The sequence below is a fragment of the Morone saxatilis genome, unplaced genomic scaffold (assembly GCF_004916995.1).
Source record: "Morone saxatilis isolate NCDOM2014 unplaced genomic scaffold, NCSU_SB_2.0 Contig10, whole genome shotgun sequence".
Classification (NCBI taxonomy): domain Eukaryota; kingdom Metazoa; phylum Chordata; class Actinopteri; family Moronidae; genus Morone; species Morone saxatilis.
In genome coordinates this window covers 17,908,736-17,926,815 of record NW_023339652.1, presented here as the reverse complement: position 1 = coordinate 17,926,815, position 18,080 = coordinate 17,908,736, and the positions used below count along the sequence as shown (strand labels likewise).

Genomic DNA, 18,080 nt, shown 5'->3' with positions numbered 1-18,080 from the left:
GGTTCGTGGCCTCTTTTGGGGCTGCATTCATCACTCTCCACTCTTTATTCTCTCTCCATCACTCCTCAGACAGAGGGCTCTTAAAGAGTGCTGGATAATAGCGGCCTGAGCCATTTGTACAACATCTGTTTCCTCTGCTGTGGACAGTATAACACCACTTTACTGACTAAAACTTAATGAACATTCTGTGGACACAGACAGAGATAATTCAATCCACACAGTTTAGAGATGTGAAGGGTTCAGAGAAAATACAGGCATAGGAAAGCGAATAACAAATAAGTTTGTCAATTATTAAACAGAGGAATTCAGACACAGTGGAGATCAGTCCCTCACCTCTTTCTCTGGCTTGTGGAAATGTTTGATGATGTTGTTCACAGCCTCCCCGATGGCCTCTTGAATTTGGCCTGAAGTCAGTTCTGGAATCAAGAAAATAGTGTCATTAACAACCCAACATTATGAGCGTCACCTATTGCTATATCAAACTGTTAACAGTTGAACCCAATAGACATGGGATTTTAGAGGAGAACATTTCAAAGATTCCCAATATGGCAGCCAATGTAGTGAATTTTTGAGCTGGAATGAAAATAGACATTTTCTATGTGTGTTGTTTTCTTAAACAAATCACCTTATTAAAGAATATTGATAAATAATTTAACACACTGGTCCTCAAACTATACTATGTGTACTATCCCAACTCCCTCTAGTGGTATGCGGAGGAATCTAATGAAATACATTTAAAACAACTACTCTACTAGGAGAAAAATGCTAATGCTATACTGATTGCAAGTTTTGCTTTTCCTGTAATATTCGTTTCAACATAAACCTGTTATGTAGTCACATTCATTCAAATAGCGTGCACATACGTCCATGATTAGCTACGAGCTAAAATGTGATGGTAAGATAGTAAACAGAGGTAAAATGAATGGTTCAAAAACTCTGGAATTCCAAATAGTAGCGATTAGGAAGAGAAGCGTGGATCAGGAGAACCCCCTTTCCACCAAAATATCTCTGGTTCTTGAACCTGGTTCCATTCAGGATTCAACAACAGTCAACAATAAATAATCTCATTAGGAATAAAGCTGTCTGTAGCTGAACAGGGTCGGCCTACACTGCTGGATTTTAACGTCAGCCATAATGGTGGTCAATTCTAATAAACATTGCTGAAAGCTGCTTCTTGCCACAGTATTGTAAATCACAGTGCACTCTGTGGTAATATATTGCTGTCAGTGCAAAGTTTCTCCAGCAAACATTTTTCCTGCATTATATAGTTGAAATTGGCACATACCGGATAACATATTTAATACTGATATGTCTGTGACTGGTCAATAATATATCGACCGATATATCAGTCGGATAAATGGAATATCAAAAAGTCAAGTTTAAAATATTTTTCTTTAACTTTTTAAAATAAGTTTTGCCAGTTTTTGAATGCATTCATTCATTCATTCATTATTATGATGATTTTACTTTGGTCCCTACCTTGGTTTATTAATGCATCATTTAAATGCTAATTTAACATTAAAATTGCTTTTTTTATGTACTTTGCAACAGCCCATAATTATTCTGGTGGCACACAGTGGACAAACACAGCTTAAAACAGCTTTTGTGTTGGGAAATAAAAAGGCAACGCTTTGTCTTACAGGGCTGAATAATTTACTGATTATTTACCTGGACGTTTCCTAGAAGTAACTATGTCATTTGGTTCTGATTGTGGGGGAAATAGAGACACTTAGAAATTGGTTAGTTGAGTTTATAAAACAGAAATGTCTTAATAACCACTCCTACAATAACTGCTTTCCTATGTTTTAAGTCCCAGCTACAGCTCTGACAGTGAGTTGACAGTTGTATCCCGGTATTTCTCCTGATGCATGTGAGTGCTTGCAGGTACTGACTGTATCCTCGTCCTGACAGAGATGTGATGCTGATGCGTCTGGTCTGGGATGGCGAGCGCTGCAGCGGGGGAGTGCGGCAGCATCTCCCAAAATCCTCCTCTCCGCTGGGCACCACCAGCTCACCGATCAGGACCCTCTCCAGGCTGCCGTCGTCCACGCCCTTACCCAGCCACCGGCCACATGGAAACCTAGAGGAGACAGAGACAACCAGGGGCTGTCATCTCATTTGTTCTTTTCTTTTTGCTGTGTCCTCATCGTATGTGTGTAAAGCCACAATACTTGACCCTTAATTGTCCAATACTGACAATACAATAACCGATAATTACCCTTTTCAATGGCCAATACATGATAAAGATTATCCAGTTACAATTTCACATTTTAGGTGTTTAAAAAAGATAAGCTTTATATTGGGCGCCCGGTTAGCTGCACTCGTAGAGCTGGCGACCCATATATTTTGGAGTTGCTGGCAGCGGCCCGGGTTCGAACCCGGCTGTCCTATCTAATAAAGGCATGAAAAGGCCAAAAAAAATAACTTTAAAAAAGAAAGAAAGAAGTTTATAACCTGTAGTTTTTACATACCTGATGGTACGAAAGTCTAGCAAAGATGGATTACTTTATATTCCACAGCTCTGATATAACCAAATCTAAATGACACCATTATTGTAAACAAAACAGCAAACAAAAACAGTTGTGACTCTATAAATATTCATTGTTTATTTTTTCTAGTAAGGTTAAACCCCATCAATCCTTTTGCATTAATATATTCTGATAATTTATCAGCTGTAATTTGATTATCCCGATAATTTATAAAAAACGCAAATTTCCCATTATCAGCAGGATTGATCCTATGGGGAGCATGGATAGATATACTAACTTCTGTGCTGGGACATATTGTAATGCTGAGATATTTGACAGGATAGGTGAAATCTTTGGCCTGCTGGTTTCACTAAGAGGAAGAGTCAAATGATCACCGTTAACATAACAACGTTATCAGAATATTTCCCTCTGGGAAATATCTACAGTAAATTTCATGGCAACACATGTAGTAGATGATATAAAAGGTATTTCACACTAGTGGTGCTAGAGGAAAAAATTACCAATATCAGCATGACTCAACCTCTGGAAAAACATTCACAGAAATCCATCCTATAGTATTGACTTTGCCACTGGCGCAGGCTAAAGTACACCCCCTGCCCGCTCACCTGTAGGTGTGTCCTGTGATCTCGTTGCGCACCATTACACAGTCCACCAGCCATTTAGCCAGGAGTCCAGCATTATCATGACCCAGCTGCACGGTGGTCAGCTTCCCCAGGTTCTGACACTAAAGTGTGAAGAGAAAGTATTTTGAATGAATATCATGCTGCAATATCACATCCTACTATATATACTGTGTCAGTATACAATCACCTGATCTACAGCACTGTTACTACTGCTGCAGTCTGCACATGAACATATTAGTGCTTACTTACACTGATTATGTTTGACTGTCCTTAATGAAGTTAAAGTTAATAGATTTTTAGTTGAATATAATTATTAAGATTTTTATCACACTCCATGGAAATGGGAATTAGTTGAATTAAATCCTTAATTCTTTCCCATCATACACTGGGCAGGAGTTTCCACACTTGTGAAAATAACATTTAGCTCCATTAAACATTTATCTTTAATCCAGCTCTCTTAGCAGGTTTAAGCAGTGCAAATAATTACAGCACATGCATGGAGTATAACACAAAGCAGCATTCACTGTGGGACTGTGGCTGAATTAAAGTGTCATATTCTGAAAACACTCTCTAGCAGGACAACAGACCAACTATGACCCAATCCAGACTAAAATGAGGCTAAGTGCAGGACAACCATGCCTACAGGGAAACGGGGAACAGGACAAACTGGAATAGAAGCATTTCATAGTGACGGGGGCTGATGGGAAAAGGGAGCAGGGGGTTTTCTCTAACCTTGAACAAGGCGGACATGTGCGTGTGAGGCCTGAAAGCAGACTGAGGGAGATGGAAACACTTGTTAAGACACAATGGATGGACAATAAAAATGGCGGGTTGGCGATCACAGAACCAGAACATCATCCATCATGCAAAGAACAAAAAAAACACATCACCAGCCCAGGCATGCAGTGTGAGGAGGACAGCAGGTCTGTAGGCCCATTCAGTAAGGAAAATGTCTCTAGAGGAGCTGCAGTGGTCAGTGATGTTTGTATCAGTCTATTTAATTATGCATTGGTTAAAAAGGAGACCAGGATGATAGGGCTATAAAAAATAAACAATAATAAAATAAAATTAAAATACTAATCAGTACTTTTATTGTCTGTTTTGTCTCTCTTTTGCCATATGAATTAGCGCCCCTTACTGTGTGAGCGAGAATGGAAGGAAACGGAAAGATTTAAGAGGCACTGGAAAAATATTATTATATGTGTTATCAGTATTTCACTTTTTAAAGGTTATCGTCAATGTCGGTTTTGTGACACCCCTTCAAAACAGGTTGACAAAATCTCACTACAAGATCCATTTAGTTGTATTTTTACAAACCACTCCTGAATGGAACTCAGGTGAGATTGTTTGCATTATTGATGAATCATCTGATCAATAGTTTGTTCAATAATACGTCAAGAAAGAGTGAAAAAGGTCCATGACAAGACCCCAGGGTCCGAGCTGATGTGTTTAAACATACAGTATGTAAATGATATAAAACAGAGAAAAGTATCCTGGCACTTCACAACCTGAAGCTAGGAAGAATTGATATTTTAGCTTGCTATGTAAGTGAGTATGAAAGTAGATGTATATAGGTATGCAGTAAGGTGTTCATATGTGCTGACATGTGCAAACAATGCACATTTTAATGCTGTAATTCCTTCCTTCCTAAAACTACCTGTAGTTCCTTTAGTGTAAGTGCTGATGGCATGCAGAGTGTGATGGTTCCACAGTGACAGGAGGTAAACAGAGGAAGTGTAACTGAACAACATGCCTGACACACAAAACCCCACATCACCCAAACTGCACCAAAACACAACAAATCACAGTGACTGACCGTGTGCTGAGAGGTCAAAGGTGACATTACTCACATCGAAGGTCATCTCCAGGACGTTCTTGGGAATCTGCATGATGCCAGAGTCTCCCAGCTCTCCTGACACACACACCCAGGGGTTGGAGGTGGTCATGGCGTTGCTCAGCTTCTTGATAGGGATGATGACAACTCGGTACGGGATCACTGCAGAGGGGAGGGGGAAGACAACCCGTCAGGACCAGGACAGATAAATAAACACTAACATGCTAATTAGACTCAATGTAGGTTATCTTACTGGGTCAATTTAATTATGAAATCACAGATTGAGGGCAAACACACTGCAGCAGAGAGGAAACAGAATAACAGATCAGATAGCACAGCAGCAGTACATGTCTGTTGTACAGTGTGTGTTCATTTATCTGAATGAGAGGCTGACCCGATAGCCTTGCTGTAGTTATGTGAACACAACATTTTGTTTGTTTTTCTTTAGGTTTTCATAAAAATGGATATGGAAAGAAAATAATCTTATATACAGACAGCAATACATAGTGCCTTGTGCAACCATGATGATGAAAACTGTCATCGAATAATAAAATGTTGGAGGAATTACATTGCTCAAATAGCCTGAGAGTGCACTGAGACGTGGGAAAGTTTCTGGGGAAAAGCTTGTATTGGCTGCTCTGTTTCCTCCCCGACCCTGACCAGCAGAAACTGTATAGATGGGGGGATGCATGTATGTATGCATGGCTGGATCATTAAGCAGTATAGTGACAGGCCTGAAGCAGTGCACCATTGCTGTTTACTGCTGAATCCACTCACACATCACATTGCACGTTTGTACGGTTAAATATAAGCGTGACTTATGATTAGTCATCATCATCATCATCATAAACATTTGCCAGCTGTCAGGTGGAGTCTTATATGGCATTAGAGTCCCTCCCTAAACCCTGAGACTCTTTTTTTATGCAAGAACAAACTGAAAAGTGATGTGTTGTTGTGTTGGAATATTTTATATGTACTTTCTCAATATCAGTTGTGTTTTATCTGCTATTTTATGAGCAACAACTCGTCACAAACCATCATAAAATGTTTATGAGTGGTCCTGATCACTAAGCTTTTAATTTTTTCACATTTTGCAAGTAATAAAACATGGATGCATCCAAAAGTAGTCCTTCATTTGTTCCTCTGGATTAAATCTGCGTGTCTGACCATTTGTCGGTTAAGATTGTCTATGAAATATAAGCATTCTCGGATTGTTTGAATTGAATAGTTTGAGAGGCCTGAAAATGATCTTAGTAGAAATGTGTGTCTCTACTCTCTAAGTTTGATGATTTCAGTCACTTAAATACATGCAGAGCTGCTCAGTTTGTGACCTGTGCTGTGATACATGTTTGATGTGAGGTTTGGATTGAACAGTGAAGCTCTGCTGTGGCCAAACAGAGGTCAGAGGTGAGGTGCAGCTGAAGGAGGACTCACTGATGGTGGTGAAGACGCTGGTGAAGCAGAAGTAGTCGACTGCGTTGAGAGAGAGCAGGTGGAAGAGGAACTGCTCCTTCTCCTCCTCACAGCGCAGGAAGGCGTAACGCTTGTACAGCTTCCTGTAGATACACCGCGACAACACAGCCAGGTCAGCTCATGCAATCTCAGGCAAGAACATGGAGATCAATCTCACCAATCAAAAGCACAAAGTGTGTGTGATATGTGTGTGTGTGAGTTTGGTTGTGTGCTCACTTAGTTAAGGCTTGTCGGGACAGCAGCTGTTTGAGGTGCTGAGAGAGAAGCTTCTTCTCCAGAGACAGGCGGATCCAGGCTCTCGCTCGTCCCACATCCGTCTTTATCTCTGACATACTCTGGATATGCCTGAGGAGACACATGATGGAGAGACAGAGGATAGATGAATGAGAGCTCATACGAACAGGCACGCTGGCATAATGATCCACCCTCCTCACTCTGATGTTCAGTGAGTTGAGTGATGAACTACTGGAACTATCCCCACTGCCATTAGCATTCCTTATCTGCTTTTACTTCAGTTAGTGCAGTCTGGCCTCTTTTCTAGGTCTCTGCTGCACAGAAGACGATTTCTGGTCCAGGTCCTTAACAGCTTTTACATCTGTTCTTGCACTATGTAACTTCGGGTCACAACAAGTGCCAACCACTTTATGGCACTAGTCACGCGAACACCTGCTAATTCACAGATTTTGCTGAAACTGCATCATATTTCATGGAGAAAATGTTTTCTGTTTTTCCCTCCGATGTCCTCCAGCTGCTTTGCCTCAGTTCTTGGTAATTTACAGAGTTCCCTGATGGACAGTGAAGTAACTGCTGCCAGATGTAGCTGCTGTTATCTAATGCTTGTTAGCTTAGCTGGGACTGGTTGGTTGCGGGAGAAGAAGTTTTCAGGCTTGGGATAGGGGAGGAATGCTGACGGAGAGCTGCGTTGGTGCGAGTTGTCAATGTAGCTGGGCAGGCTCAGCAGCTTCTATGGTCATAGCTAATGGCAGGGACCTAATAGGACAAAGGAGGAAGCCACGAAGCTAGAAGGAGAGAGAACCGCCTAGGCAAGAGTAAATGTGGGATAGGCTTTTAATGGTTGGTGAGAGCTTGGTGAAATACAAAGCAGTATACAGATGGCGAGCTGGCCTTCTTGTTGTTGGACTAGTCAGTAATATTAGCTGGCTTGCTATGTCTTGTGTTTGCTGTGTTAGGCACGTTGTCGTCTCACTAGTTTTTGATCATAAGTAATCTTATGATAACAAATGCATGTGTACAGCTGCTAATATTTACCACAGTGGTATTGCAACTGGGGGTGCCCCATTGCAACAAATACCAAATCTTGCTTTGAGTCTCAAATTCAGTTCTCTAACCAGCAGAGTGAGATCTGAGGAAGTTTTGATTTTCCACCGCCATCCTGATGAGACACCTTGCCATCAGTAGAGGACAGCAGCACGTACCTCATATCCTGTATGAGAGACACGCGAAGAGACGGCATCGCTATGGAACAATCGGACTTCCTCCTCTCAGGAACATGTGACACTGTTGAGGAGAAATACAGGATGTGATGGCTGTGTTACACAATTTGTCAGACTATGTGTGTGTGTGTGTGTGTGAGTGTGTGTGTGTTACCTGGTGACTCTGCCAGCTGCTCCAGCTTCTCCTCTCGGGCCTGGTAGTGCAGCAGATGGGACCACAGGGCCGACTTCCCCTGAGAGAGAAGTGTGTGTCAGAGAACCAAAATCACAACACACACACACAAAGACAGCTAATGCATTCACTGATGAGGGAGGAGATTATACACACACACAAAGAGGATTTATCAGGCAATAACCTCTTAGCCTTAATATCCAATATGGTTATAAATACCTGATTAACCACCGTGTGTTTATACTGACTCATGCTGTGTGTTGGTTGTGCGCTGCTGTCGTGTGTGTGTGTGTGCGCGCGCCATCAGATCTGCTTTATAAGGAATCTGATTTGTAATAAATGTGCGCCGGTTTCTGACAATATGAAGCTTCACTTTTGAGCCCCTGTGTGTATGTGTGTGTGTGTGTGTGTGTGTGTGTGTGGCACACTGACTTGTTTGACCTGCAGCCCGTGGCTCCAGATCCTCTCCAGCAGGTCACACAGGCTGGCGATCAGAGTGTTCTCCTCCAGTCCAGTGATGTTGGCCTCACCGTGGCCCAGTTCCACTGCCTCCCGGCCCATCTTCTCCACCAGCATACGCTTGGTCTAAACACACACACACACACACACACACAGTTAGAACAATCAATGGCAATGTTCTGATAACTATATATATGGTTTGAAGGGAAAGTCTGTTCATGTACTGCTTTTAGGTATTGGGTTGGTGAGACTAATGAATCCTTTCTAAGTGCAGGGCCACAATCGGCTGTATGTTTCACCTTCATGCGACACTCCTTCAGCAGCCCCTCCACAAACTTCCAGTTGGTCTGGGCGATGACGGCGGGAGACAGATCAGACAGTTTGGGCTGTCGAAGGTTCTTCCCCAGGCTACGGGCCTCCTGCATGTACTTCTGAAGACCAGACAGAAGCAGTTAGTGAGCTCTGGAGAGCACGCACTCTGATCAGGCCTCAACAACACAGTAATCAGGAGATATGCTTCATCTGTTGTCGATTTTTTAACACAGCACACACACCATGTGTCAAACACGCTCACTTCCATTAGCATTATCTGATGTCTCACTTGCTGTCATTATACGTTAGACAAATGATGCTGCATGATCAAACTGACAAAGAAGGACACATTTAAAAAAACAAAACTTTTTTTAAGGGACAATACCATTTTTCATTAAAGTAGCTGTAAGCAATATTGTTTTTGTTAAAATAAGTGTTAAATAGCTCTACATTCTGACAGCCATCACTGATATAGAGAGGTCAGTCAGTAACAAGGATCTTCCAGTCCCTCCTTTCCACAGTAAACAGAGAAAATCCCATTCCCATTTTATCTAATCAGGAGAGAGAACTCCACAAAGAGGCAGGCAGCAGAATTTCGGTGTGGTGACAGTGGGGAAGAGGGAGGGGAGTGCTAACGGACAGGATGGACATGAAATTAACTACAATGCTGATTTCACTAACAGCACCTTTAATAAAGACCATCTCATTTAGGAACAAGCCTCACCCAAAAATGTGTGTTTTTTTAAAGTGAGAAGCTGTGAAAGCAAGTACTGTTTCATAGATGTCGTGGTCTATAAAAATGGATTTGTTTTGATGCATCATCAAAGTTTGCCAGTATATGATGGCTTTGGTTAGCCTGCTGTTTGTTTGTTCAGCCATTCTGCATGTGAACTTAGGGTATGTGTTGTATTTGAGCCTGTATGGACGGTGGACACTGTTTCAATAAAAACAGCATTATTCGGAAGTATTTTGTGGACATTGTTTTGGTTTTAAAACGCAGATATAAAACTGAAATGTAGCAGTAGTGGATGTAGCCTGAAGCTCCTCAGCTTCCATAGCTCAAAGTTTGCCTGAAATAAAAACTTTCTGCTTTGCTGTTGTTTAATGTTTGGTTTTCAGCTCAGGGCCTGGTCACACCAGTGTTTATAACAATAACATTTTAGCCTGAAATGAATTTATTTCAATGGAATTGCTGTCTTCAGTAGGTAAGTCTGTGGAAGTAAATGAGCATAGTGCTTTTGGGAAGAATTCAACTTTGAGATACAAAGGGTCACACTATGCAATTATATACAACTCTGCTGTATTTGAGTTTTAAACTATATATATAAATAAAGGAGATCGCTTGAAGAAAAGTAAGTAAGAAAGTTGGACTACTTGGTAAGTTCTGAAAATATGTGTCTGTTACTTGATTCCAGCTATGGTTTTTAATTAACTATGAATCAAGTTAGCATACTTAAATCCAAACTAAGAAAACAAACATTTACAGACTTTACAAAGCATTAATTCCGACTTTTTACAATTCTGCATCACGATGTAGTTATTTTCATCATTATCATCATTTTGATCCATTTTTTGTAATTCACAGCAGTTTAACCCAAAGAACCAGTGGGAACCCTGGGTAAGAGTGTAAAATGGGGGGTGGAGGGGTCTGTGACAGGGAGTCCACAACACAGGCAGCTACTCCACATACCAGACAGGATGCAGAGGCAGATTTTTTAGGCGGTTTGATAGGCGGAAGGGACGCATTGTCCCACTCCCAAAACGCCATGCAGTTCTGCAGGACCGGGCAGCCCTCCACCTGCTGAGGAGGAGGAAGAGGAGGAACGACCCGACCCCCCCGACCAACCCAGCACAGGACACACGAGCAAGCAGACAGGAGAGGACAGGAACAAAAGAGAAGAATGGGAAGAAAACAGAAGGCAGCATGCAAATGAAGTCTTAAAGAAAAAGAAAGCTCAAACAGAAACAAGCAGGAATTCAGTTTCACAACAAAAAACAAACTCCATGAGACATACAGAGAAAATAAAGACATGCTTGTACACAACATAGCGTTGGAGGGCGTTCAGAGGGCATGTTACAGTTGGGTGTGAGTTTTTTTTTTTTTTTTACCTCTTTCAGGTCGTTGTCGAGGGTCAGATGCTCTGTTTGCTGTCTGTGGCGGTCTTTCCTTCGCTGAGCTGTTGCTGTCCTATGAGACCACCTGCAGTTAAAACAACGAGTAAGTAGACCATTTTTAAAAAGATTTTAATGTCTTCCTGAGTCAAATATAAGAGGAGGTTGTCAAACCATTAATACCCCCATGACACTTCTGTTTGATGCACCTTAAAGGAATAGTTCATCACTTAGTAGGAAAGTGATTTAGGAAAATAGTCAAATTTGCTTTCTTTCTGAGAATGAGACAAGAAGATTGTTACCAATCTTATGTCTGTGTATTGAGGAGCTTGAATCAGGACATGGTTAGCCTAACTTAGCATAAAGACTTTCGTAAGCATGACACATGAAAACATGCATGTTAAAATCAGCGAGCCTATAAAATGCTGGTGGTAATAGCGGAATCAGCTGGTGGTCATGAGGTGGAGGTTGACTCACTTGTTGTTGGTCGGCCCCGTGTTGAGCACGTCGGCCTGCAGTTTGGGGAAGAATCCTTGCTTGTATTTGCCCTGACCGATCTTCATGTCCAGCAGGTGCGGGTGGATGGCGGTGTGGTCGATCTTCATCAGCCGCTGCTCGATGGCCTGAGCTGTAAGAGGAGACAGAATCCCATCAGACAACACTCGGGCAGGAAGTGTTAAACAAATAAACATTTTTATTCAGTTGTGATGTAGTCCATGTAATCATAGAAAATCAATGCACTGAAAAATAGTTTTATCCATTGTTTATATCTGTTATGATAGCAGTGTACTCACCAAAGTACTTGCTGAGATCTGAGAACATAGCAACATCACTCAACATTTTATATGGTCAAATTGACCCTAGTCCCACCCCTTCAGGCTCTGTGCTCCAATAACAGTTGTCAACTTTCTCCTTTAATGTACTTAGATATGCTATGGGCTAGGCCTGTCTATTTTGACAAGACAACAAGATGGTTAAAATATAAAAGCGACATATACTGTATATACTGATACATCAAGTTAGCTAGCTAATGTTAGCATAACGCTAGATAACTAGCATACTGATCTAAATCAGTAGTAAGCTGGCTAGCTATTCTCATTTAATTATATTAACGGTCTGTTATACATCCATTGCCTACATTTATTTTTTCCAAATAAGTTGGGTTAACCTGATGGTTTGCTTACAACCTTTCTGATGGCACATGTTTCTGCCCCTCCACATCTGTTTTTAGTGACATCGTCATGTTCACAGACCTTAGCAACTGGCCAAGTACAAGGAATGACATCCAAAATTACAAACACAAGACTGAAGTTGCATTAAATTGGAATTATCCTTTGATTTGACTAAGATGTAAGCTGGTGTAATCAGGTGAATGAGGATGCAGTGACAAAGACGTGTAGCCATGGCCAATGATTAGATAAAAAATACACTTGTGCTCACACACAGGTGACCTGTGAAGGACAACAAACGTGATTTGGTGAAATTTCAGCTGCAGTGTGTAAATGTAGCCAAATAGACAGCCATGTAAACAAATGCAAAACAAGACCTAACAAACAATGATAAATAACACTCACACACACACACACCCCTCCCAGCATGGTGAAGCAAGCATAATATGCTCTAACAGCTGTGCATTTGCCAAGAAGAAAAAACCTGGCTGGACTTCAAAAAAGGTTGTTTACATTATAAATCACAGATGGAGTATGGTGTCCTCTCATCTGTCTCTCGCCCTTCCTCTGACTCATTCATTACTCCCTCTCTTACCGCAGGGATCCACAGAAACACAGACTGACTTTTCCCTCTGTCCTTCACTTGCTTTATCTTCTCCTAACACAGCAGCAACAGCAAACAAGGCTGCATTCTTATCGGCCGTCTGTCAGTGCAACTGTTGGTTAAACTGTCTGGGTTATGTTGCCCTGCCAGAACACTGAAATTGTTTTTGTGTCTGACTGAACTCCTCAGGCAGGAGCTGCAGTCAGTGTGAGCAAGCAGTGAGCAACGAGCGGAGGTACCGAAGCGATTCGCCACAGGGGAAAGCAGGCGGAGGGAAAGACTGCCTATTGTCTGGGTAATTGGCTACCTGCATGCACCATCACCCCCGAATGAGCTCACCCTCTGCAATTAATGCTTTACATCGCTTGGCCCATTAAGATGAAACAGTGTGGGTCAGGAACAGATGACAAGCATACTGTACATAACAATACAAAGGAGGTAATACAGGAAACAACTGAGTGAAATGATAACCCTGATCATTCTCATAGACAGAGATAATGATCTGAGCTATGAAACACTGTAAAACTGAGAATATTGAGCCAAACTGAAAGTTGATACAATCAGTGTGTTCTGTCATATATAGCTGATATCTCTGTTGTTGTGAATAATTGTTATATCTCTGATATATCAGTCCAAAACAGTTTTTAAAGCTATTTCAGAATGCATTCATAACATTCCATAACATCATATTCTGCAATTTTGCAGTCATTAAGGCAATTTTTTGTTTCAGTCAACACTGAAATATTTCAGATAGACAGCTATTAGTTGTGAGGCTCATAGAGATGAATCCCATGGGGAATCTACACCAACTTTGCAGTTCAACAGTACAGTACAATTTTACCCTCCTTTAGGTCATTGCTTTGGTTTTACAGACACAAGTTTACTATCTTACTGCTCTCACATGAGGAAAATCTGCGATGTGGAATCGCATGATGACTCGCAATAAATAAACAAATATTCGAGTGCGCATATTAACTATATAGTTCCTATATCTCTCTGCTTTTATAGCTACATTGCTAACATAGCCCCAGACTTTGAATAGCCTATGCCCACTGAATAAATAAATCAAATGTTAAAAATTATGAATAAATTAAAAATCCTTTCTAACATTTTTTTATTGAACAAACAGTCCCCATTGTCGTCAATCTTCTCTCCTTCCTCAGCCATCGTGTTAGCTAGCTAACCTCGCAGTCGCTACCAATCTGACACCAATTTACCTGAGGATAGCTGGAGCTAGTTAATAAACCCACTATTCCCTACTTGCCAAACTCCAAACAAGGGGGTAATATGTTGGTGTGGCCATAAAATCAGTTAATGCAGGTTTAAGCACAGAGCTTGACTAAGGAGAAGGTTAGCGTAGCTAGCATAAAGATTTGAAAAAGGAAAAAACAACTAGCCTATCTTTGTCCAAAGAGAAAAGAATATGCCCACCAACAGATTTTCAGCCGTCTAATTAACAGCTAGAACTGGCAGTCAGTGTGTGTAAAATACTAAAAAAATAATAATCATTTAGTAACAAATTAACCGTTTTTTTCAACCGGCTCTTTTACAGTTTGATGAACATCAGTAAACCACAAACAGACACATGCAGCCTCATAGATTCCCTGTTGGCCTCCAACAGTCTGAGTCAGTCCTGAGTCTGACCTCCTGCCTCATGCTGCACATTCAGCACCAATTAAAGGCTTAACGAAGGGAAAGCCAAGCAGCACTAATTGAGAAAATAAGAAGAAAAAAGAACTGACTAAACATTCTTGCAGTAAGACATGTCAGAGAGAGTGTGCTTGTGCTAATGTGTGTGAGAGAGAGAGGGAGTGATGGAATGTTTGCTGTGTTGGGATGTAGAGAAATGAGAAGTGGGGTTTTCTGGTCACTGGGGAGAGCTGAGCTGCTTCCAGACGATAAATGAGAGACAAAAGTGGAAGGAGAAATGGAGAAGAAGGGAGAGAGATGGATGCAGAGTGTTTGTGTGTTTTTAAATCGCAAATCCTGTTTGACCTCGGCTAATGGACGATTGGTATGCTTGGAAGGACAGGCAGACATGTGCCAGCATGATGATCAATGAGCTGCTTTCCTGTTGCCAATTAAAACTTTCTGATGCAGTTAAGCCTCTCCAACCATCTTTGTCCAATTTTAATCATGTTTTGTGTGAAGTAAACCACTCTCTAACACATCTGAGCACTCACGCCTCTCCATGCTGAGCTTACCAGACTCCTTGAGGATGGAGCACCTCTGGTAGCTGGAAGATCGGAGGCTGGGAGCACGGACGTTGTAGAGGCGGGCCTTGTCGATGCGAGCGTCAAAGACTCGGAGCAGTGGCTCCTTCTCCTCCCACTGGGACATGATCTTGTTGTCGATGAAGGTGGCGAACATCTGTGTCTCGATGAAGTGGGAGAGGAAGGGCAGGTAGGGCTCCGGCTGGTCAGACAGGAACGAGGCCTGGACGAGCACGGAGATACAGAAATATATGCTGTCAGTTTCCTAATATTAGCATCACTGATCACGTTTGTGTTCTTTTAATGCCAAAACATTTTTATATATGAATTTCCAATACAGGGGCTCATCTTTTTTTCAGCCACTCCTCCTCACTAATAAGTTTCATACTGTTCCTGACACTGAACTGTGTGCATGTTGCCACAAATGAAAAAGAAGAAGATAAAGTTCTTACAGAGAACAAAACAAGGGTTCCTTTTGAGTTTTAAGGGGTTTAGTTTTTTTTTTAAAGAAGAATGAGAATCAAGTCTATTTTTGTGTTTATATCTGTCATTTTTGACTATGGAAGGGTTTGTTTCTTTGGGATTTAAAATGAAAATCACTTTCTTTTTCAAAAATTAAAAAAGCTTTAAAAATATATTAATTAATAAAGCTACATCTTATGATCTCTGCTGCTTCACTGTAAATGTCATTTAGGGGTTAGGGCGTGTATTAATAGTACACCATTTAGTTTATGTCCACAATAAAGCCAGTGGATAAATGTAAAAACACCAGCCTTGTGTTTTTGTGTGGAAGGGGAAAATAGAACTTTGTAAAAGTGAAGTTAAGAAGTGGACTCTCTGTTGCCTAGAATTTCTTGTGATCACTCGTTTTAAATGCCAATATAGTTGATCACACAGCAGCATAGTTGTCTATGTTTACTCTAACAGATGACTTTGGAATCATTAAATAGGGATTTGACAGACAGCGTAGACATAATTGTTTGCTTAGTTAATGGGGGAGCTTCTTCAGTTGTGCGTCGACATAAGAAAAAAATGTAAATGACTAAACTGTGACTTTGTATTAAAACACACTACAGATGATTGCAAGGCAGATCTTGCAATCATCAGTCAGTGCAGATCTCTGACAAGTAACCCTGTCCCTGTTCTTACAGCATGTTTTAAAATATCAAACATTACTAACATTTATAAAATATTCTGCCGCAAAAGGTCAACTTAGAAATAACAGCCTGTTCCAAATAAAATCAAGGTTTTTACTTAAACTGAAATAACGGTTTGAGAATATAGAGAACAAATTTCCATCTATTCACAACAGCAGACCTATTTTCAATACTGTGCAATAGATGGCATTTCCACAATTCACAAGGGAAATGTACTGCATGCTGTATGCAAACACTATCATTTACAATCCCTACACTGCTCTGAATGCAGGTCATAATTCATCATACAGGCACAGAACATGTCGAACTGAATTTGTTTCCCAGTCTTATACACATACAATCCAATTTTACCCTCAGAATAATCTCTTTCCACTCTGTACAGCATTGTACAGCGTGTCTTAGCAAGAAACCTCTCTGTTGAGAGAACCGAGAAAGACACACAGAAACAAAGATAGTCTCAAACTTTATGTCTGTGCTTGATTTAGTCACCTTGTCGAAGTTGTGCATCTGCTCCCTGTTAGTGAGCCAGGACTCCAGGTCTGGGGCGCTCTGGATGACAAAGGCTTCGTAGTCTGCAAACATGGTGGTGAAGCGGCTGGCGAACACCTCCCTCAGCTGGACGTTCAGCTTGGCGTTCTTCAGTTCCTCCTCTTCAGCCGCAGTCCTGCCCCCTTGCCCCTCAATGCTCTGAGCTTTGACTCCGGCTCTCAGGGCGTCCACGCGGGCCACCGTCACCCCAGTGCGTTTGGTGAGCGCCTGCAGTCTCTCAAGCGTGGCGTTTCCCTGCAGCAGCTCCAGCACAGCCAGCTCCTCCCCAGCCAGGTTGCCGTTACGCCCATCGTCTTCCAGCTGCCGGAGAGCGACAGTCTTGCGCTCCCTGCCAGGGGTTGAAGGGGCGCTGCCGGGAGTGCTGCCGGGACTGGAGCGGGTCCGTGGTGGAGCTCCTGTGTTGGTGGGTATGCCAAAACTAAGCAGCACCTCGCTGAGCTCCTGAATGAACTCGGTCTTGTTAGGGAAGTGGGGGAAGTCCTCTGGAAGCTCGATGTAATGGTTGTCAATGTCCACAAAACACAGGTTGGCCTGGGACAGGGAAAGACACTAATGTTACAATATTGCTTAGGAACAGTCAACGATCCCTATAACTGATATTACTACGTCAATTTCTGGTACCATAAATACAAAATAGACATAAATGACAGTGGCCTTTGGTTGCTATTGGTAGCAGAAACAGATGTAGTTTAAGCCCAGAAAGCTGGGACAGGTACTATCAGGAGGCATATTGAGGACAGATTGGTTTTAGGAGGTATGATGGGGGCCGGGGGATGAAGAGTGTGGAGAATGTAGGTCAGTGTGTGATTGATAATAGCACATTGTGGGAGATCAACCTAAATCTTACATAATGGAGCATCACTCCCTCATATGGGATTAAAGCAAAACCTCTGATAACACCAGAGGTCTAAACCACTCCAAACCACAGAGCTGGGAATAAATTCAATATTCAACAGGATGATAGAGGATTGAAATCTGGAGGTCAGACCCCAGTGTGTGGTGTGTTCACGTGCGGTTAGAATCTCCAACATTCAAATATGGGCTGCCGAACACAAGAATGCTGTGTGAGCACAACCTCAGTAAATACAGTAGGTCAAATAAAAGCAGGTAGGTCTGTAAACTGTGATCGATGTTTACAGTAGCTGTGTTTCCATCTGAATGTATTGCAAATTTTAACCAAATTTACAGTAATTCAGCAAAAGAAAATGTGAATGTTTCCACCTTGTTATGCAATTTAGGAGGAGGTGGTTCGAAATTGTCCAGAGAAAGAGGGTGAAATTACGCAGAAAATTAAAGGATGTAAATCTGACAAATGGATAATTTGGGTAACAATCTTACAGTGTTATCTGTTATCAGGTTATCTGTACCTGATATTTCAGTCGCACCTGAGTGAGCAAGTCCAGCATGCAAATATTTGTGGCTGCTAAACCTTTACTATTCCGTAAATAAGACTACTATTT

At 41.6% G+C, this 18,080-nt stretch overlaps 1 protein-coding gene across 1 annotated transcript in view; it reads right to left on the bottom strand.

Moving 5' to 3' along the window:
* The window catches only part of dennd5b (DENN/MADD domain containing 5B), a 54,521-nt gene that overhangs the window by 6,538 nt on the left and 29,903 nt on the right, over positions 1-18,080 (bottom strand). The window contains exons 6-20 of the mRNA XM_035681227.1: positions 16,561-17,151; positions 14,906-15,137; positions 11,406-11,556; positions 10,926-11,016; positions 8,804-8,935; positions 8,478-8,630; positions 8,028-8,106; positions 7,856-7,937; positions 6,636-6,764; positions 6,381-6,502; positions 4,963-5,108; positions 3,845-3,886; positions 3,095-3,213; positions 1,893-2,080; positions 334-416 (exon numbers count right to left, since the gene is read on the bottom strand). Of these exons, the coding sequence (XP_035537120.1) occupies positions 334-416; positions 1,893-2,080; positions 3,095-3,213; positions 3,845-3,886; positions 4,963-5,108; positions 6,381-6,502; positions 6,636-6,764; positions 7,856-7,937; positions 8,028-8,106; positions 8,478-8,630; positions 8,804-8,935; positions 10,926-11,016; positions 11,406-11,556; positions 14,906-15,137; positions 16,561-17,151 (2,340 nt within the window). The remainder of the gene's footprint in view (positions 1-333; positions 417-1,892; positions 2,081-3,094; positions 3,214-3,844; positions 3,887-4,962; positions 5,109-6,380; positions 6,503-6,635; positions 6,765-7,855; positions 7,938-8,027; positions 8,107-8,477; positions 8,631-8,803; positions 8,936-10,925; positions 11,017-11,405; positions 11,557-14,905; positions 15,138-16,560; positions 17,152-18,080) is intronic.